Below are 22,130 nucleotides of genomic sequence, written 5' to 3' on the forward strand. Positions count from 1 at the left end.
GCCAACTCGCAATTAATAAGATGGCTTTATTCCATTTTGACTCTCACTAATTGATTGATTTTATATCTATATATCTGATATTCTTTTTCTTCTTGAAATGGTGCAACTTTAGAGTATATATCTATCAGAAACTTGCTAATAATGGGTGAAAACGCCAAGACTCTTTGCGGAGGACCTTCAATATTATATGGGGTAGCTTTGTGTAAAGATGAAAATCATATTGGGTCAACCACCTTTAGGATGAATATGTCTTAAATTTTTAAGGACTTGATTATTTATGCGTATTTAATACTATTTTCATCCCTCAACCTTTGATAAGAAAGAAGAGAACATGTATGTCATTTTGATGATTGTAAAGTGAAGAGGGTGTGGGCTAAGAATAGATGGTGCATTGCATGGAATAGTAAATGCTCCTAGGTCTTCCATTTTTGCACTGGAGAATTTGAAGCTAATCACACTACAATAATGTGTACATACATACATACCTTCGATTGTGTCTCCGCTTACTTCTTTTTCTTTGTGAACAAGTTTTTCATAAATTTGTCATGTCTTAGCATTTGTTTCATAGCCTCGACTATTGAAATATTAATTGATAGTTGCTTCTTCATCATCCTTTGAAGGAATGGAGGAGGACATTTTAGCCTTGGAAGAGGGACTATTGAAGCGTCCTTGCTTGGTAATATTTTTTTTCTTCTTGCTCGATGAGATGTTTTATTCTGTTATTTTTCATGTTTGCCCTCTCTAGGTTCAAGATTAATATGTTGATCTTGTCTTTTACTTGTTTCCTCATTTGTAGTCGGAGAATCATATGGTTGGACTCTCTCTATACTTAATGTTATTGTTGCAATTTCCAAGATGTCTTTCATTCTTTGACCTAGTGACGATGAGATTAGATCCATCAAAGTTTATATATGATTTATGGTTGTGGAGTCAGCATTATCATTTGTCTCATAGTTGCTACATCACTATGCATTTGGTGCATAGTACTACTATATGTTGACTCTACCTTTTGTTAGTGAAAGAGACAACATAAAAAACTAGTAGGGTGAATTTGAAGTTTTCTCTTGAAAGGAATATGAGGTTGTACACCTCTACTTCTAAAGACTTTCTCATGTGATTCTCATATATATATTCTTAGTTCAAACCTTGATTCCATAGTCATGTTGCCAAAAACCCTTAAGTCAGGTCTTGGAGACTTTTCGTTGATCTCATACGACTATGAGTTGGAAGCTATCACTATATTACAACGGGATCATTAAACCCCCACCACTGGTTGGAAACATTGCATTCAACATCACCAGCACGATGTTGTATTTATAGGGTTTATTCTACGGTTTAAACTCTTGAAGACCTCAATAAACATTTAAAGACTTTGCAAAGGTATGTCTACCTTACAATCTCCTAGATATCTCTCAAAAAGAAATAAGACTGAGATTGTTTCTATTCTCTTTGAATGGTGAAGCAACTACATGGCTTAGAGAGTCATCACTACCTAGACTGAACTTATAGGGGAACTCTGGGAGAGGGTATTTACTTATATTTAGGGATAAGATCAGCAAATTCAAACAAGTCCCCATTGAATCGCTCCATAAACTTGGTTGAGATTCAAAAGAAGGTAATGTCTGCATCACAAGCTACAAAATGAGATGTTGCAGCAGAGCTTGTATAAATTGTTAAATGTAGTCAACAATTTTGTGGTCAATAATATCGTAGAGAGTTCGCTAATGGACCACATTGGAGGAGACTAGTGATATGTTTGAAAGGATGATTAAGACTTGGAATAGCATAGAAGCAAAGCTGGTAAATAGTACATTAACCTACACTAACTATGTCACACTTCGATATATAATGACAAAAAAATATATGTAAAGCCTGAGTTAATGCTATGGGTGTTACTATCGCAAGAGTTTAACTTTAGGATTAAAAGAACAATGAGGGTGTAAAAATTAAATTGTCGATCACTTGTCCTAATTAGAAGATGAAGGATACTACAAAAAAAAGGGTTATTTTGTGGAGGAATTTATATCGATCTGTGGGAGTTTTTGATCCACACAAAATTAATTGAAGCGGTTTTAGAAACTGCCACAATTACTTATGCCACAAGCATATTTGTGACGGTTTAATAGAACCTTCATTACGTTCGCCACAAAATAAAGTTTCAATTTGTGGTGGTTCTTAAAATCAATTTGTGATAATTAGTAACCCCTTAAAAATGATTTTAGAACTTTAATAACTACGCTATACAAAGGGTTGATAACCCGCAAAATATAATCTCAATATCTTATTTAATTCTTTTAAAATGGTTTTCACCATTTTTTATTTTTATTTTTTACCCTCCCTAGGAGTTCCCACCCCTTTTGCTCCATTAGTGACTCGAACTTGCATCCAACTCCTACCCCTTTTGCTCCCTTTGTGACTCAAACTCGCAACCTTTGGGTTGGGAGTGAGGGATGCTTACCATCAGACTAACTCTCTCGTCATTAAGAAACTTGAGTTCTGTCATTTATAACATAGACTACATTTAAAATACTCAAGTTATAAAACAACATAAATCTTAGTTCATGACAAATTGACACAATTAGTAATTATGTTTGATAACTTAAAGTTTAAAACTTTAACAAGTGATCACATCAAACAAATTGAAAAAAGTTAATATAGTGAATTTATTATTTTTATTTCATATTTTCTTTCATCGCAACAACACTATATATTCTTATAACATAATAATATTTTTGTTTATCTAGTATTAGATAAATTTCACAATTTAATAAATTTATATTCATAAATTTTTAGAAAAAGAAAAATTTATACTTGTAAAAATAATCTTAACTATACAGTAATTGCGTCTCAATAGAACATCCTATCATTTTAAAACATGTATTTAAAGTCAATATTAAAATTTAAATGCACAACTTATTATATTCAAATTTAAATATCTTATTTTTATTAAAAATAAATGATACCTAAATCATTTCAAATGATTTCTCATTTTAAAGTCAAAACGTGCTACTAGTACCTCATAGTGAAGGTTGTTATTTTTTAATTTTACCTAATCTTGTATGACTGCACGTCCAACATCCACTTCTTTGAAATATTTATCTCATGAAAATATATTAAACTTTACTGACCTAGTACTCATTATCATATCATTGTCATCATATAAATTACCTTTTACTTTAGTGTATGTGTGTGTGTGTGTATATATATATATATATCACATAAGACCTCAATAAATTTTTTCTTTTAACCATTCAATTACATATTATAGGAATAACATTTTTATCTATTATTTTATTTTCTTGAAAGAATGAACCTAAATATCTAAATTGTTTGTACTTTTATACAACAATTCAATTTACAACTTAATTTGCTCTTCTCGTGCTAATTAAACATGCAATGCATATAATGAGTTGTATTTCTACTTTCCATGATTACCTTATTTTCTAAAATATTTTCTATATTTCAAGTTTTTTGATTTATTTTCTATTTTGTACAAGTGTAACAAATTGTAATGAATTGTGGCATTTACAAAGCTTCACATTTTCATGTAATTTGTAGAGGTTATAACAAATCTCCACAATAAAATCGCTACAAATTTTAATAATTGCGGCGTTCACAAAATCTCACAAATTAGTGCAATTTGCGGAGATTATCATAAGTCTTAACAGTAAAACCTTCACAAAATAAATTATATCGCAAGGATTAAAATAAATGTTACAAAATGATTTTATAGTGAAGTTTTTAAAAAAACCCCACAAATAAACCTCCGCAAATGAACCTATTTTTTTGTATCTATACTAGAAGCTTCCCATGATTTCTTGGCTGGCAGACTTTGTTAACTTTTTTATCGTGACAAGACACCTTCTAACCTCAACTATCATATAAATAAAAAATCCTATATAATGTGAAAATATTTTATTAGGTCGAATCATATTTATTCAGAGTATGTGTAAATAATATTATTCGTAAATGCATCCCAAAAGTTGAAATGATGTAACATCCTAAAATTTATTAAGATAAGATTCGAGTTATTTTTTATTTGTGAATAAGATTTCACCAAGTGGTTCTAAATTTTCTTAAATGTTAAGATCACTAAAATTCCATAGCATAAAGTTGAGTTGAAAACTTTCTTTCCAATTGAGTTTCACTATGAGATTTTTCTTTGATCAACTTCAAACAATCATATCTCTTAGTATATAAAGAGTTACGTGGTCTATAACATATTAAATTAAAATTATTTGAATCTTCTTTCTAACACCACCAATTTTGCAATAAAATCTGAGTTTTGAGTAAATATTTATGATCATTTTAGTTACCTGATACAATGTAGTGACAAATTAGCCAAAGAAAAAATATTAAAAAGAGTCTTTTTTGTCTTTTTACCTCTAAGAAAATCCTAAACGAAATTGTTGACTAATTATAGATCCAAAATAATCAGATTTTTATCTCTTAATTCATCATTCTCTTCTCTCTCAAATCATAGAGCAAAACCATAAGGAAAAATCAAAGTAGAAGACTCCATTCGAGATTTTCTTCAAGTAAGTCTTTTTCCAAGAATTTCATTCTTTACGACTCAAATTTATCAATACAGTTATGAATCACTAATGAAAATCACAATTATTGGTCATAGAGATCTCAAGAAACTAATTCAAGAATCTCAAGAAAGGTTTTCTTGATTGTTTACCTTCAAGTTAGGGTTTTCACGCTTCTAACCAAGTTCTTATTCAAGATTCTTCAAGAACCTTATTCTTCCAGGTATGTAAAGCTATCATAATGTTGGACTAGTCTCTCCTCACGCCCTACTTTTAATTTCAAATAGTAAAAGAGTAATCTCGAATTCTCTCCCTAGATATGAGTATTCTTGAGATGAGATTTGAGTTCCTTATTCTTTTTAAAAATCTATTCTTAATTATTGAATTTCTATATATTATGCATAAAGATTCTTGAGTTGATTTGTTCACATCTAAATTTCAACATAAAACATATGAATTGAGTGGCTTTAGATCAGTTGTATCATTGAGTTCTGAGTTCTTAAGTTTTGAGTACTGAGTTTTCATATTGCTATTAAGATTACTGAGATGAGTCACTCTTGTCCATAATTTTGCATGAACCCTATTAATTGAGTTATAAATCTTGAGAAGATTTTTAAAGCCAACACTTGAGTTTAAACTAAGTTTTTGAGGAAGTAAAGATAAGTTTTGAGAAAGAATTTCTAAAACATGATTAGTATAACAATTGAGTATGTCATCAATGTTTAAGCAGTATCCTATCTAGTTATGTAATCAATTTTTAAGTAGTATAATATCTAGTTATGTCATCATTGTTTATGCAGTATGACTTTCCGAGTCATTAATGATCATATCACAATATGATTTTTTTATATTTTTGAGAAAGAATTTTAAAATATGAATTGAATAAGAGTATAATGAAACTAAGTATTCCCAAAGTTTTTACATTGATAAAAAAGAAACTATGATTCCTAAATGAATTATGAGTTCAAAGATATTTCAAGAGAAGTAACCTCTTTTAAGAGGATGGTTTAAGAAATTATCTCAAATTAGAGTAAGAGTGTTTTTTTAAAAATTGAGCATTGTGTATATATTATTGGGAGTAGTATTAAGCATCGACATAGGAATGAGTTCGGACAACTCACATTTCTTATGCCAACATTGGTAGATGATCATACTTTTTAGATGAATAGTTAGTGCCTACGGGCAGAGCTTAGTTGATCCACTTAGTTGAGGTGTTCTATATCCCGACAAGGTATAAGACAGTTCTGCCAGCTTGGGTGAGACGTTGTATCATCATATATCTTATAGTGATGGTTGTCAATGATTAGAATCTCCCAATAGAGTTAAAGTGTATGTTTATATATCTCTTATTATATTGACTTAATAGATGATAAAGTATTTTGTAAAAACTTAAGTGATTTAACTCGTTTATTGCTCTACATTCATCTTGAGTACGTTATTGTCTTTTTTTTAGTCCTTTTGTCATTTATTTGTTATTCATCTATAATACATACTCGTACATTCAATGTAGTGATGTCATTCAAGCTACATCTTTTGATGATGCAAATACATGTTCTTAAAATCCTCAGCAAGAGTGTGTTGAGATCATTTCGTCAGCTTTTGAGTAAGACTTTCCTGCTTCTGGAGGACTCTAATTTTTTGAGTTATTACTAGTAGTTCTCTTGAGGAGTCATGGTTGTTGTCTCAGCGCTCATCTTTGTATACACTAGAGGCTTCATAGATAGTCAGTTTTGGAGGGTCTTTCAATTTTTAATTTCTTATTTAAAACTTATGTTTCATATTCAGTATATTCTACAAAGTTTTGAAATTTCGTAAACTATTTTAAAATGTTTCTTTCAATTCAATGTTCATATGTGCTTGAGTTAAACTTCCACTAGTAGTAACCTAGGACGAGGATTCACTTGAGGGCCAACAATAGTCCTGGAATTTCGTCCACCTCAAGGGTGTAGACCCTGCTCATGACAAATGATGCCAACTATAGAGGCATGTCACTCTTCTCCCATGGAAAGACATCACGAGATTATACGAACTGCGCACGAAGTACTACAAAGTGGCTTCTATTGGACAATAATTATCAAGATGCACATGAGTTCATGAAAATATTTCATCAATGCCAGAGGGTTTGAGTAAATATAGAGAAAATATGAATTACCCCTCACACATATCATAGAAATAGAATTGTTTGATATATGGAACATCGACTTATAGGGTCTTTCTCTAGTTTCTTTGAAAATAGATATATTTTAGTAAAAAAATGAAAAGAGGTGGTTGTATTTCCCAACAATGTGTAAAATGTCACTATTTTCTTAAAGATTTTTTTTTTGCATGTTTGAAATAGCAAGAGGAATCAGTAGTGATGGAGGATTAAACTATCTGCAACCGACTATTAAGTACTTCAAAAGTATAGAGTAAAGCATAAAGTTTCTACACCCTATCACCTTCAAGTAAGTGGATAAGTGAAAGTTTCAAATAGAGATATAAAGAACATCCATGTAATTAGGATGGTTGGAGTACTATGGTAAAAGGCTTCATGATGTGTTGAGGGCAGTACTTTGGTAAAAGGCTTCATGATGCGTTGTGGGCAAATATAACTACATTCAAAACACCTATATGTGTACCCCTGTCAAATTGTTTTTGACAATATATGTCATTTACTAATTGATCTTGAACATAAGGCATTACGAGTATCGAAAAAGTTGAACTTGAAGTTTGGGGGAATGCATGAAATTTAGGGATGAAACAAATGAATGAACTTAATGAATTTATATTGCGAGCATATGAGAGTTCAACATTGTACAAAGTAAGAAGGAAGCACTCCCATGATAAACATACACAAAAATGAGAATTTAAACCAGGTGATTAGGCATTGTTGTTTGAATCAAGACTCAGATTGTTTCTTGGGTAACTCTTATCAAAGTGGTCAGGTCCTCTTCAAGTGATACAATGTTCCCCCATGGACCCATTGAACTCGAATACATAAATTGATCCAAGTTTAAAGTAAATGGCTAACGAGTGAACCTTATTTGAAAGAATCTGAAAATGTCATATTGGCGGATGGGGTTTATATTGATGAGAACTAACGACTTGACTCACTTTATCAAGTGGTGATGTTAAATTTTGCGCTCGATTATAGGTAAACCCATATTGTTGAAATATACACTAACAAATTCTATCTATGGTAGGTCCATTAGTCTCAATATTCATAGTTTTAAAATACAATAATTGAAGATCAGATATATTAATATGTAGTTCGGATACATTAAAAACTAATTCAGATGCATAATATGTAGCTTAGATACATTAAATACTGGCTCGGATACATTATATGTCGCTCGAATGCATTAAATAAAATAAGAAATTTTGGAAATTTTTAAAGTAATAGGGGATAATGGAAATAAGTGAAACAAAATGTGTATATTTCTGTAATTTTTCTTAAAATTCACAGCCCATAGACTGACCTTTAAGGCTTGCGGTTCCTAAGAGGCTAGCAGGCCAAATAAAGCTAAGCTAAAAAGTCTCGTTCCTAAATGGGATGAAAAATTTGATCCCAGCCCCATTTAATTCAAGGGTTGGGTTGGGCAGGTTTACCGGGCCAAGTCCAAATTGACAGCTCTACCTCTATCAGATATCTTGCCACCTTTATTACACTTGACCTCTCCCTCGACCCCTGGCATGAATCTCTATCTGGAGTAGTTAAATGAGTATGCTTGGGCCCTGCGTGAGTCTACAAAGGACACTACTAAACCAGATGACCTGGATCCCTACACCCATAACAAGCCTCGACACGGATAACTACTACTCTAAACTAGATAAGCTACCATGGCAACCTCAATCAGAACAATAAGATCTTTTGGATGTATTGCCTCTCTAAACTGGTGGCATAGATGCGTCACCGATGCTGAAAGGATCTGCTAACTTTATGTGAATGACTCCAAAAGAGACACCAAAAACTAATCAGATGACCGAAACCTCTCGGGGTCCCCTAACTCTTCCCTAACCATCAACACTGCCTTGAGAAATTTAACCCTTTCACAAATATTGAAACTCTCTCTTACTCATCGAAATAATAGTCATTACGTGCTTGGATAACTCATGAAAACGAGCCACATACTCACTCACAAACTTCCATGTGTCAAGCCCTCAAACCTTACTCCGCGCTAACCTCCCATGCTCCAAGGGATGAAACAATCGTGGAAAGTATTGGAGAATGTATCCCACTCCTCCTAAGGAGATCAAATTGGTATAGACCTCACTAAGTCCTTTAGCACACTTTGGTAGGTCCACCTGAAGAGCAACAAAATGAACAACGCGAGCATCCACCATAACTACTACCTCAAGGATCTTATGGCACAAAATCAAGAACTTATGAGCATCTTCGCTCATACCATTCTGAAATTAAGGTTCTTTCATCTTCTAAAACCTCTAATAACAATGTCGATTCACTGTTGTCAGAATGACTTCAGAAGCAATTTGTGCACCACCAGTAGGTACAGAAACCACTACTGGATGACCCACCTAATAATGAATGTCCATAACGTACTGTTGACCTAGAGCCATCCCTATCCTCGCCTGAGAACTTTATGGCGTACTTGTCCCATCAATTTGTGAAAAATTATCCACCTGGTCGACCATCCTCAACATAGTCTCCTAAAACAAATAAGATCCTAACTTAAAAAGAACCTGGTTTTCTCCTCAACATACTCAATATGTGGCTTAGGAGAAACCTCTCTAACTTTACTCTAGTTGGTGTCGCTCCACGAGCATGACCTTTTAATCGGTGCTTCTCCACGAGCATGACCTATAGCTCGGGCCCTACTTCTAACCCTAGTTGGGGTCTCAACAACTTCCTCAAGAACTACCTCTCATCTACCACAAGAAACAAAAGCTCTGATCTTTGGCATCCGCCAAAACGATATGCGGTAACACAACACTAGCAAAGGTAACCAAACACAATAAGAAAGAATGAACCAAATAGATTTTCTACAAGTTCTTGAACCTCTCGAAGATAAGTACAGACGTCTATGTACCTATCCTCAAGACTCTAATTAGACTTCGTTTGTACCCATGTGAGACCTATGAATCCGAGGCTATGATACATTTTTCACGACCTAAATATGGACATGATGACACTTTTCTTTTCCCACCAAAACAAGTCAGAAAAATTTGTTGCTACCAATTGCACATACAAGTAATATAATGACTCTTAAAAGAACCAGATTATCAAATCCAAAGGACTTGTCAATTTACTATTTTTATTAAATTTATACTAGTCTAATTATTTATTTAAGAGTGCAAAAACAAAAGAATGCAGGAATAAAATAATAAAATCACTTACAAAGGATGGAATATTCAAGGGCTGAAAAATGCATTGGATATCATGTATCATATCCTTGGCTTTGAACTAATTTTAGTTGTCAAGTTACTGGTTTAAAAGTTTAATTGTATGAGTCGGGTATCAAACTTCTAGTTGCCTACTCCAGTTAGTGTCTAACTACATGTTGAGCGAGAAAGTTGTCCGTCGGGGCGTCACTCTTGAACAGAAATCACCTCAACTAAATGAATTGAGCGAGCTCTATGTATTCTCTGGTCTATCTAACCCATCCTCTCTCAATTTTACGATTAGACAATATATTTATCTCTAGATGCCAGTCAAGAAATACTAAAACAAGAATATAAAAGTAACTTATTGTCCCAACAATTAATTCATAAACCTTACATATTCAACATTCGATTCGTAGCTACAGTCCCAGAACAAGCGCGTTTAGCCACTATTCTCTTAGAAAAGAAAAAGAAGAAAAGAACCTTAAAAAGTATTGATAACTTTTTTTGCAAAGTACCTCCTAATTGATCTCCTCCCCCTCTAATAATTATTTTTATGGACTATTTATAAATGTAAGAAATCCTAAATAAAATCATTGAGTCCAAAATAAATTGAAAAAACAAAACCCAAATGAAATTGAATTCTGCGTGAACAGTGGTTGTCGCCCAGCCGCCTCACTTTAATTTCTTGTGGCTTTCCTTGAGTGCCACATGGTAACAACTTCACGTCGCAAATTTGTGCAATTTCACCTGCCCTTTATTCCTTGTATATTATTATATTCAATTTAATTTATTAAGTTGTCTGCTTGATTTTCTTCTATAATCTTTCATCTTTAATTTATTTTAGCTCTAAACTTTTTCAACTTTGCACAAATTGACTCCTACAAATAAAACACATTATTTAGCACAATTTATAAAATATTCATGTTAAAAAAAGACAAATATAGATAATAAATGAGAAGCCAATACTGATAGAAATATATATATTTTTAACCTCGCATCAATCAACCTAACAAAATGAATGAAAAGTGGAAAGTAAAGTAAGAATAAATTAAACGGAAAAGGGCCTAAAATACCCTCGAAGTATTGAAAATGGTACACAATTACCCTCCATCCACCTATTGGCCCCCAAATATCCTTCACATCCACCTTTAGGTCCAAACTTACCCCTTCATTAACGGACCAAAATTGAAAATAATTAAATAATAATTTTTAATTACGTGGCACTCAACCATTGGTTGTAATTTAATTGTTTAAAATAATTTTAAACCCACCCATTTTAACTAAACCCGCCCCACTTGACCCAATTTTTTTTTAAAAAACCATTTAATTAAAATATCCTAAAATCTTATTCCTCCGATTTTCACAACTTCCATCGACTCCATTGTCATCTTCTTCTTCTTCATCCTGCAACTTTAACCGTATGCATTCACAATCTCGACTGAAACAATTTGTAGAGAACTACAAAAGCATCTGAAGTTACTTTGCTGCTTTAGATTTCCAAATTATGGTTTCATTTTTCTTGACAAGTTGATTATGATAATTACATACAGCTACAATTTGATTTTCATGAAAGGATAAAGGTTTCATTTCCCCAATGGAACTAACACTTGTCTTTGCCAGGAAGTGGAGGTACTGTTGGAAGAGGTTCAAGAAGCTAGAAGAATTAAACTTTTGAATCAGCCTAGTACGGTATGCTTTAAATATGCTTCACTTTACCTTCATAGCCAATCGATGACACCATTTGAACTTCAATATATCTGGGTTTTTTTAGGTGATGGACATGGAACATGAACTGAGGGCTTCTATCAACTACATGTTGCGACTCACGGTGAAAGTTGCAGGATGAAGAAGACAATGGAGTCGATGGAAGTTGTGAAAATTAGAGGAATAAGGTTTTAGGGTATTTTAATTAGATGTTTTTTTTTAAATTGGGTCAAGTGGGGTGGGTTTAGTTAAATGGGTGGGTTTTTAAATAATCAAAATTACAACCAATGGTTGAGTGCCACATCATTAAAAAATATTATTTATTTATTTTTAATTTTGGTCCGTTAATGAAGGGGTAAATTTGGACCCAAAGGTGGATGTGAAGGGTATTTGGGGGCCAATAGGTGGATGTGGGGTAATTGTGTACCATTTTCAATACTTCGAAGGTATTTTAGGCCCTTTTCCGTAAATTAAAAGCATTAAACTTATTCTTTTTATTAAAACTCTAAACCCTTATTGTCATATGTACAAGCCAAAAATACATGATGTGTAGAAATGAAAGATAATTAAGAGTCAATCTATTTGATTCGATTAGAAGAAAGCATAAAATAAGAACAAGAAAGTTCAATGGGATGGAAAGAAACCACCTCACAAAAGTTCTTTAACAATCCTAAAAAATAATAGAAGAAGAAAAGTAATCACTCAATTTTTAGCAAGCAAGCAAATAAACAAGGCAAACTATCTATAAATCGAATACTCTTTTTATGTCAATCAAACTTTCTCGAATTACAACTTACATAGAAATCAGTCCAACCTAACATTCTTACAATACACTATTCACAAGGCTTAACCACATAGTTTAATAGTCACAATTCAACGACCAACATGTATCAAATATGTCAATCACAAATAACATATAGTTCAATTACAAGTAAACAATAAATCAATCACATGTATCAAAATGCATCAAGTAATAATAGTCAGCTCTTGTCAGAACTATTTCCCTTCGACACAATATCATTAGTCAGAACCATTTTTCTTTGGCTATATATCATATCACTAGTCTGAACTCTGAACCATTTTTATTCGATTTTATATCACATTAGTTGTTGGAACCATTTCCATTCGGTACATTATCACTAGGCAGAATCATTTTCCTTTGACTTTATACCATATGTCTAGGAGAAATCATTTCTCTTCAGTTTTATATCACATTATTTGCCGAAACCATTTTTCTTTGGCACATTATCACTAGTTGAAATATTTTTCCTCGATTTTATATCATATCACATGCCAAAATCATTTCCCTTCAACATAACATCACATGTTTAATCATGATGCACAATAATATTAATGCACATAAGCAATTTACACGATAAAGAAGAGACAATAATTCAAGCAATTCAACTATAGGGGTGGACATGGTATAATACAGTATTTGAAAGTTTCAATACCATTCTTTAGGTATTCAGTTTTTGAAACATTATACTATTAACATATCAATTTAATTTGGTATAGTACGGTATTTTGAAGTTCGGTTTTGATATTCTCTGGTATGGTAAATCAACAACGATTGTTTGTTCAATTTTGAGAAATATATACTCGTATTATAGAGTATTATGATATCGATTATTAAAAAAGGTCTCAATTGCATCATACTAACACATTAAAAATGTAGAAATATATATATGTTCAAATAAACTACAAACAACTCCTTTTGTTAATTAATTAAATCTCAAATACATTTCAATCAAACTAGAGTAGTCAAAGTTTCAAATTCTAAACATTTAGTTATACTAATATGCGATTGAATCGAAAATGAATAGAAATAATTGAATGTGCTTTTTAAGTCGATATCAATTACATTTTAACTTATTGAATGAGTTCTCTAATTCGATGTCAATCACTAGTGATAAATTTGTATTACAGTCGATAGATCCCTGTCTACCTAATACCATTCACTTTGCAATTTAATTTGTTTATAATTATAATAAAATGTTTCATTCATTGGTGAGTTCCTAAAGATTCTATCGGGGTTCGTGGAAGGCAATAATATAGAAATTAGAGGTTAATGGTCAACTAGTCTTGGATTCAATCAATTGAGAAGAATAATATAAAAGCACATATATAATATATAATAATAACTAATAAGAAGTCAAATGATGGTAGGCTGCAGTTGATAATCCGTCTACTTCAGGTCTTTATAAGATATGATCAATGTTTCTAATTATTGGTTTAACAACTTAGGCTGCTAAGAAGGAAAAAAAACTGTTGTTTGTAGAAAGCAGTTGAAGAGTTGGGTCAGGGTATCCATTTTCAGTCCCACGTCGAATATATTGTGGTGGAATTATTTTATCCTTAATCAGAGATCTCGATATATATATAAAAAAAAAGCATCACTCCCAAATACGTCATGCAGTGCGCGATCTAAATTTATTCGAAGGTGCAATATGAGTTTTAGACACCGAATGAAAAATAATAATATAAGAACCTAAATCAAATATTTTAAAGTAATATATGTATCGATATACACCACTTTGTTCTAATTGATATGATATTTTTTGAATTTCAAAATTTAAATATATTTGTTCCTCTAAAAAATAAAATTTAAATTTGCATATAACATTTAAAATAGACGTGAATTCAATTGATTTAGATGTAAATATGTTAAAAAATAAAGCTTAAAATGAGAGAGAGACTATTGAATGATTTATAAAAGATTAAAGTAAATATAATATATATTGGCCTGTTCCAATAATCTTCGGGCAAATATAGCGAAAGCTTAAAGCTGATGAAGAAATATTTAATGATAAGATTTCAATGCGATGATTCTACTATTATTTTTAGGAAAAATATACGAGTATTATCTCAATTTTTGTTTAAAATTTTAAAGATACATTTATACTATATTAAGGTCCTATTACTTTCTAACTTATTTTATAAATAATTTTTTTACACCTTTTCGACCTACGTGACACTAGTTTTAAAAAAAGTCAATCAACATTGTGCTCACAAGATAATGTCACGTAAGCCGAAAATGGATAGAAAATTATTAATAAAATTAGTTCAGTGGGATAATAGGATTTTAATATAGTATAAGTGTGTCTCTGAAATTTCGAGCACAAATTAAGGAGATTCTTATACATTATTCCTTATTTTTATAATAAGGTAATTTCTTTGGATCTTATAGTCAAAAAATCATTCTCTTTTATTTCATAATTATTAAAAACCAGATAGCCAAATAGAATTTAACACCAAATATATATATATAAATTTATATAGTAGCTGTGATTTAGATTATTTTGCCTCTCCAAGATGGGGGGTCACTTCTGGTGTTGATTTTTCTGTTCTTGTTCCCTTTTATGATTATCGTCCAATAAGAACACTCAACTATTTTAACTATATATAAAATATTTTTATAAGTAATGTGTTTACTTTGTGTAATAATATATTAAAGTGAATTCACTTTGTATAAAAGTGTATAGCAGTATATTTTAACTAAATTGGAAATCTTTTCTATGATCTTTAGTTATGATTTTTATTTATCCATCAAATAACTTCAAAATTTCTATATACCCCATTTTAACGATTATTTTAATCAAGTATTAAATTTGTTACAAAAAATAAAAATCAAAACTTAAGCCACTTTTTAAATTATATTCAATAATATTGGGATTAACTTTCTAATATAATTTTCACCATCTAAATCTCATCGTGTAATAACAATTTGAGCTTCAAAATCCAACAATTGATTCAAATTTATCAACTAACAATATACATGATTCAAAAAGTTTAGATTCAATATTTTAAATATCTCAAATTATATTATGCTTGGATTAAGTGGAAAAAAATCTGAATATTAAGCCAATTAAATTTAGATCATAAATACTTTAATATATTTAATTTGTTTATTGGGATGCGACCAAAATAATCAACGATGCTTAACGTCTCATATACTCTCCCAAATCCTCAAAATACGGCTGGCAGCCCTAACATAACTCCTACTGCCTAATTTTTTTTTATAAATATATCTTAATAATCCAAAATGCTCAGAATTTTGCATTGACTCATGACCAATCTCTCTTTTGATTTTGACTATCATTAATACCATTAATTTTCAAACATATCTCCGGGTGAATTTCAAAAATTAGTGTATGAGATAAAAGTTGCTCAAATCATATCAAACAGAAAATATATATGAGTATTTTAATACACAGTGCTTAATTGAAAATGATATTTGGAATGAATGTTATTTTAATTACATAATAAAAATTAATTGTATATTTAACTCAATTTTAAAAATTAGTTCATCAAGAGAAAGTTATACAAAATCATACAAGGAGATTAAATATAATAGCCCTTATCCCAAGGACATAGAACTCCAGCAATAAGCGCAATAGTTGACCTATAAAACTTTATCTAGAAGTTTATGTTTTATAAAAATAAATTATGTAATTTTACAAGAATATTAAAAGAGTGATAAAATATTTACGAAATATGAATATGATAATATATAATTATTATTTATTAATGATATTAATCATGTTCAATTTTATTAGAGAATAGTTTTCTACAACTCATATTTAATTTTAGATTTCTATTAAACTAAAGTTTGATAAATTAATGTTGTATCTTTTTAGAATAATTTTTAATTAATGTTGTATCTTTGCTAGAATAATTTTATAATAGTGTATTATACTTTTGTTATGTAATATTGTTTATTAGTAAAATTGTGTTAAAATAATGGGCACAATTTCAATGATTTTCACAACTTGTAAAATTTATATGTTTATGAGCAAATAAAATTTACTTAAAACTGAAAATTAAATGTTCAAATAAAACTTTTTATACAATTTATATATCACAATTACAATTTATTTTTTCTTACATAGCTAAACGCGCCCTTAAACAAATAAAAAGATATTGTATATTGCATGTACGATATAACTACAGAATTCAAAGGAATTTGAAAAATGTTGTTTCACGTGCTAAAAGAACTTTCATGCATAAAATACAATATGATAGTACTTGAGCTAGTGAGAACACATGTAAAAATAGAAAGACTGAAAAAGGTTTACCAAATATGAATCTGAATAATTATGTTCACATTTTCCAGTTTAGAACAAATCTTTTTTTTGGAATTGTTCCATGCCCTACTAATAATATCCTAATTCATTTTTATATTTTTTACTCAGCCAAATTGCACATTTTAAATTAGTAGATGCAATCAACTATTATTAGAAAAATAAATTGATTAAAAATATGATATATCTAATCTATAAATAAAAACATAGTTAGGGCCAGGGTTGTTTTCACATCACATTAGAAGATGAGGAAAAACAGATGGAGATAAACAAAAACAACACGTCGACACGTCACAGTTTAGTTATTTATGGCGCGTTAACATGACCCTTCTCGATAAGTACTTAACGGTTAGGATTTTTTTAATACCGGAGCTTGATTCGATTCGAATATATGTTAATTAATTCTATATTAGAGGGTAAAATGTTTTATATATTGATTAGTTTCTATATTGGAGGATAAAATGTTTTCTGATAAATATAATTTCGTATTAAGGACATTTGAATTTGAAATTTTTGAATAAGAATAAAAAATATTTGTCACTCTATCACGCTTCACGATTGAAATTTTAACTTCAATGTGAAATTCAGAATTTGAACAGAAAATTTTTGCTACAAAATTATAAAAAAAAAATTCTGTTCTTTCTTTCTAGGGGAAAACAAGTCTTTGTGGCTGGCTGGGTTACATGGAAGAAACCTCCTAGAGCTTACTTTCTTTGACCACCTAATTTTTCCAAGAAAGTCTTAAAATTGTCTCTTTTCTTGGGTTAGAAAAAGTGAAATTCATAACTTTGAATTGATCAAACAACTCGTGGGTTACCAAGTTTAAAAATTTGTTTGTTAATATCTTTTTCCAAATTCCAATTTACTGTTCACAGTACGTACGGTAGATTTAAAAATATCTGTTTGAATTGATTTATTTTAAATATTTTTAAATCAAAATAATTGTATTAAATACTTTTGAAATGGTTTTACCAAATTTAAAAGTATTTATAAGTCAAAGCTAAACTAATAAAAATAAGTCTATTCAAATGGGAACCAAAAAAAAAGAGCAGTTACAGTATAGTTCTCTGGTCCACTTGCTAATTTTAATTATTTTTTAAATTATTTTTTCCACATTTCCACGCTTGAATCTTCTTTTATATATATATATATATATATATATATATATATATATATATATATATATATATATATAACCACCATGATTGTATATCTTCGTGAAGATCTTTAAAGAGCATAGAAAAAAAGTTTCAAAGTTTTCCTTTGTTCTTGTGTTGTATCTTATATTTGTAAAGAAGATTAACTGAAAGATGACAGTGATAAGAACAAACAGTTTTAAAGGAACAGAGTCAGAAACTATCACGAAGCCGAAGAAGAATTCGATAAATGTAACAAATTGCGAGCCTTTAAAACTTATGCTACACACAACATTGTCATTCAAAAATCTGGTTCAAGTTCAAGATTCTGTTGTGGCCCTTCCTGAACCTGCTCTCATGTTTTCACCCCGACCTGTTTGTGAACTCGATGCTGCAGCTGTTAAGCTTCAAAAAGTATACAAGAGTTACAGGACTAGAAGAAATCTAGCTGATTGTGCTGTTGTTGTAGAAGAATTATGGTTGGTGTTATGATAATTAATCCTGTTCCATTTCAATATCTGTGTTTGTGTACATGTTTTCTATTCAATTTTATGTTTATTGAACAAATATCGTACATGTATGTAGGTGGAAGGCATTAGATTTTGCAGCTTTGAAGAGAAGTTCTGTTTCATTTTTCAACGTTGAAAAGCCCGAAACTGCTGTTTCTCGATGGGCTAGAGCACGTACAAGAGCTGCTAAGGTTGGAAAAGGATTGTCCAAAGATGAAAAAGCTCAAAAATTGGCTCTGCAGCATTGGCTAGAAGCTGTAAGTTGGGCAAATAAGTGATTTTCTTTCATGTAAGCTAAATTTTCGTATGATGTAGCAATTGACTCTTCGTTTTCTTTCTCTGTAGATTGATCCACGACATCGTTATGGCCACAACTTGCACTTCTATTATGATTTGTGGTTTTTGAGCGAAAGCTCTCAGCCTTTCTTCTACTGGTGAGTAGTTCATCGCGAATATTACATACTAAATGTTTTGAATTTGTAGTGTTCCAATGAGAAATGTTCTCTTGATCTGATCAGTTTCCCTTTTTTTGGCTATTAAGGTTGGACGTTGGAGATGGGAAAGAAATAAACCTCGAGAAATGTCCAAGGACAAAATTGCACCATCAATGCATCAAGTATCTCGGACCAGTAAGTTCTTATGAAACTTAATTTACCAGATGTCTTTGGATCATTCAATTACATGTGTTTAAACTTCTTTTTGACTTAATTGCTTATGCTTTACAATTTCAGAAGGAGCGGGAATCATATGAAGTAGTCATTGAGAATGGGAAGCTTGTATATAAACAAAGTGGTGTATCAGTTAAGTCAGTAGAGGGTTCCAAGTCGATATTTGTTCTTAGCACAACAAGGACATTGTATGTAGGACAGAAGCAAAAGGGCACATTTCAACATTCGAGTTTCCTATCAGGTGGTGCTATCACAGCAGCTGGAAGACTAGTTGCTCATTCTGGAATTCTGGAGGTAACTATCCAACACTATCCATAGATACAACAAACAGATCCGTAACAAGAACAAATATACTTATATTGTCTATGTATATGTTGTCTTCTGCAGGCTATTTGGCCATACAGTGGTCACTATCACCCAACTGAAGAGAACTTCAAGGAGTTCATAAGCTTTCTTGAAGAACACAAAGTTGATCTTACAAATGTTAAGGTACGTAAATGTTGAAATCATTGACGTACTATATATATATGGTGTTACGTTCAACAACATTGCTAACAGTCATATACATGATTTATTTTCTTATACAGAGATGTGCAGTTGATGACGACAATCTCTCAGAGGCATCAAACAGCCAACCATCTGTTGATCTTTCAATTGCTAAAGAATCTGAAGAAAGAAACACATCAGAATCCAAGAAACCAGAGGATGTCATCATCAATAAGAAAGCACAAACATTTAGCTTCTCCAAACATTTGTCAAGCAAATGGACAAGTGGAACTGGACCTCGTATTGGCTGTGTTAGGGATTACCCTACAGAACTACAATTCCGAGCACTTGAACAAGTTAATTTGTCGCCTCGGGTGGTCAATGGAGATTTCAACTTCTCTAGTCCAATCCCCTCACCAAGGCCAAGCCCAAACATTAGGCTATCACCTAGGATTGCACATATGGGACTACCGAGTCCCCGGACACCAATTTCTGTGCCTAACTAAGAAACATTCCAAACAAATGAAGTGACAGACCTCCTCGACTCCACACGGAAAATTAGCCCGCGGGAGGAACATACTAACTCAAATCTTCAACTTATTTGTTCATTCATATTTGTATTCCAATTGAATTTGGATTTTCAAATAAGACAAGACATGATTATGGTTCCTTTGTATAGATTTTTTTTTGTTGTTGAAATAATCTGAACATACAAATTTTTTTTATATAAGAAAGTTACCAAATAACATTTTATTGGATACACTCTCTCTTTGTGGTATTTCATCTCATCTTGTTTCTTGAACACTCATTGTGTATCCATTGTGCAATAGATAGGGAACAACCTACTTGAGTTTTTTATAAAAGAAATACGATGTTGTTTTGATGATAGATCAAAGGACAAAGCACATTACAGATCGATAGTGAAATATCAAACTGCTATCACGGACATAAAACTCATTGAGGAGGGGGGGGGGGAGAGAGAAATTGATATATAATGAACTAATGGTGATGTTATTGGATGGGAAAACACAACTTAATGGTGATTCCACTTGGAGATTTGAGATCATACTTGGGACTGACTTCTGAAGGAAGGTTATATTTATTCCTTTGCCTCATCTTGATGGATGATGATCATGAATGAAGGCAATCCAAGTTTCATAAAAGTTGTTCATTCATACAGAGAAGGGGGGAAAGTTGCAAAGTTTAGGGGTGCTATTGTTATTGACAAAGGCTTGAGGAAGGGAGAAACAACCTTTCTTGCTGCCTTTGTTACAATAAGACCTGATGTCAAAGGTGAAGTGCCTGATTGTGTGGCAAAAGTGCTGAAACAGTTTGTTGATCTGATACCACCGGAGTTGCCTAAGAAACTGCCACCGAGGAGGGACATTGATCATAAGATTGAGTTGCTTTTAGGTTCAATTTTTGTTGCATAGGCTCCAAAGGAGTTGTATGAGTTGCGTAAATAGTTGAACAAGTTGTTAGATGATGGTATGATTCATCCTTCTAAGTCTCCCTATAGTGCACTTGTTTTGTTCCAAAAGAAGCAGGATGGGACACTGAGTATGTGTGTGGACTACAGGGCTTTGAACAAGACAATAATGAAGAACAAATATTTGATTCCCTTGGTGTTGGATAGGATGGATAGGTAGAGGAAGGCATGTTGTTTACTAAGTTAGATCTTAGGGCATGCTATAGGTTAGGATAGTAGATGGCGATGAGCCTAAGACAACATCTATAACTAGATATAGATTGTATGAGTTCCTTGTGATGACGTTTGGGATTAACAATGCCCCGACTACCTTTTATAACTTAATGAATGACATATTGTTTGAGTATCTTGATGAATTTATGGCGGTATTCTTAGACGTTATTGTCATTTATCATGACACCGCAACTTAGGATAATAAATCCCACATCGACAAAACACAGGAGAGATGTTGGATATATAAGTAAGCAAGTCTTGCCAACTAGTGACATCTTTTAAATTTGTGCAGGCATAGGCTCAAAGCAGACAATATCACTAGCGTGTTGGGCCTTTACAAATGGTATCAGAGTCACTCATATGACAACCTAGCTGATGTGGGCCAAAGTTCAATTGAGTTTAGGAAAATTCAGTAAGTTGGGAACCTCCATGCTGAGTCTAGGCAAATCCCATTCGATGGGCAAACCGCAGCGAGGACGCTGAGTCCATAGAGGGTGTGTGTGTGACACCCCATCTTAAGATACAAATCCCACATCAGCAACACACAAAAGAGATGTTGAATATATAAGTAAGCAGGTCTTACCAACTACTGATAAATTTTAAATTTGTGCATGTCTAGGCCCAAAGCAAATAACATCACTAGCGAGTTGTTATAATCAAAGGGAATTAATAGAAAGAAAACATATGTGGATTATAATTAAGAAACTGAAATTATGGGCAACAAGGGACTAAAACCATTACCTCCCAATTGACTTCAACACCTAAAATCAACCTTACACAAGAATCGAAGACAACCAAAAGATGACCACGAATGGGAAATACTTTAATTAATCAAGCAAAGGAGTTAACAATTAATTCTAAGAGTTAACCACTAATTCCTTAAGGAAATTTAACTAAACACTAAATTAAACAACTACAATTTGAGAATATTCAATTTCAATATTCAACATATTTGTATTCCAAAATGAAAAAAAGACTAATATTTAT

At 31.7% G+C, this 22,130-nt stretch overlaps 1 protein-coding gene and 1 long non-coding RNA gene across 4 annotated transcripts; both read left to right on the forward strand.

The window, feature by feature from the left end:
• Positions 1-4,317: 4,317 nt before the first annotated feature.
• On the forward strand, positions 4,318-12,055 carry LOC104648459 (uncharacterized). Of its 2 annotated transcripts, XR_003247468.2 has the most exons (5): positions 4,318-4,538; positions 4,631-4,755; positions 6,043-6,135; positions 11,475-11,543; positions 11,626-12,055. It is a non-coding gene; the product is annotated as an uncharacterized lncRNA (long non-coding RNA). The 2 variants fall into 2 exon arrangements; XR_003247467.2 differs by lacking the exons at positions 11,475-11,543; positions 11,626-12,055 and having other exon boundaries at positions 4,326-4,538; positions 6,043-6,351.
• A 5,749-nt stretch (positions 12,056-17,804) lies between these two features.
• On the forward strand, positions 17,805-20,201 carry LOC101265748 (IQ domain-containing protein IQM4-like). Of its 2 annotated transcripts, none has more exons than XM_004243701.5 (7): positions 17,805-18,257; positions 18,364-18,544; positions 18,633-18,721; positions 18,829-18,916; positions 19,019-19,249; positions 19,343-19,444; positions 19,543-20,201. In XM_004243701.5, the coding sequence occupies exons 1-7, from the start codon at positions 17,953-17,955 to the stop codon at positions 19,945-19,947; spliced, it is 1,401 nt and encodes a 466-aa protein (XP_004243749.1). In that variant the 5' UTR covers positions 17,805-17,952; the 3' UTR covers positions 19,948-20,201. The 2 variants fall into 2 exon arrangements, with proteins under 2 accessions (XP_004243749.1, XP_019070201.1); XM_019214656.3 differs by having other exon boundaries at positions 17,835-18,257; positions 19,022-19,249.
• The last annotated feature ends 1,929 nt before the right edge of the window (positions 20,202-22,130 follow it).

This window comes from Solanum lycopersicum, chromosome 7, assembly GCF_036512215.1.
Source record: "Solanum lycopersicum chromosome 7, SLM_r2.1".
Classification (NCBI taxonomy): Eukaryota; Viridiplantae; Streptophyta; class Magnoliopsida; order Solanales; family Solanaceae; genus Solanum; species Solanum lycopersicum.

Bases quoted from the DNA above. Each gene is read 5' to 3' on its own strand.
- LOC101265748 (XM_004243701.5), top strand. From the start codon at position 17,953: ATGACAGTGATAAGAACAAACAGTTTTAAAGGAACAGAGTCAGAAACT. The intron at 18,545-18,632 runs GTAAGTTGGGCA...CTTTCTCTGTAG, and splicing joins TGCAGCATTGGCTAGAAGCT to ATTGATCCACGACATCGTTA. The intron at 19,250-19,342 runs GTAACTATCCAA...TGTCTTCTGCAG, and splicing joins CTCATTCTGGAATTCTGGAG to GCTATTTGGCCATACAGTGG.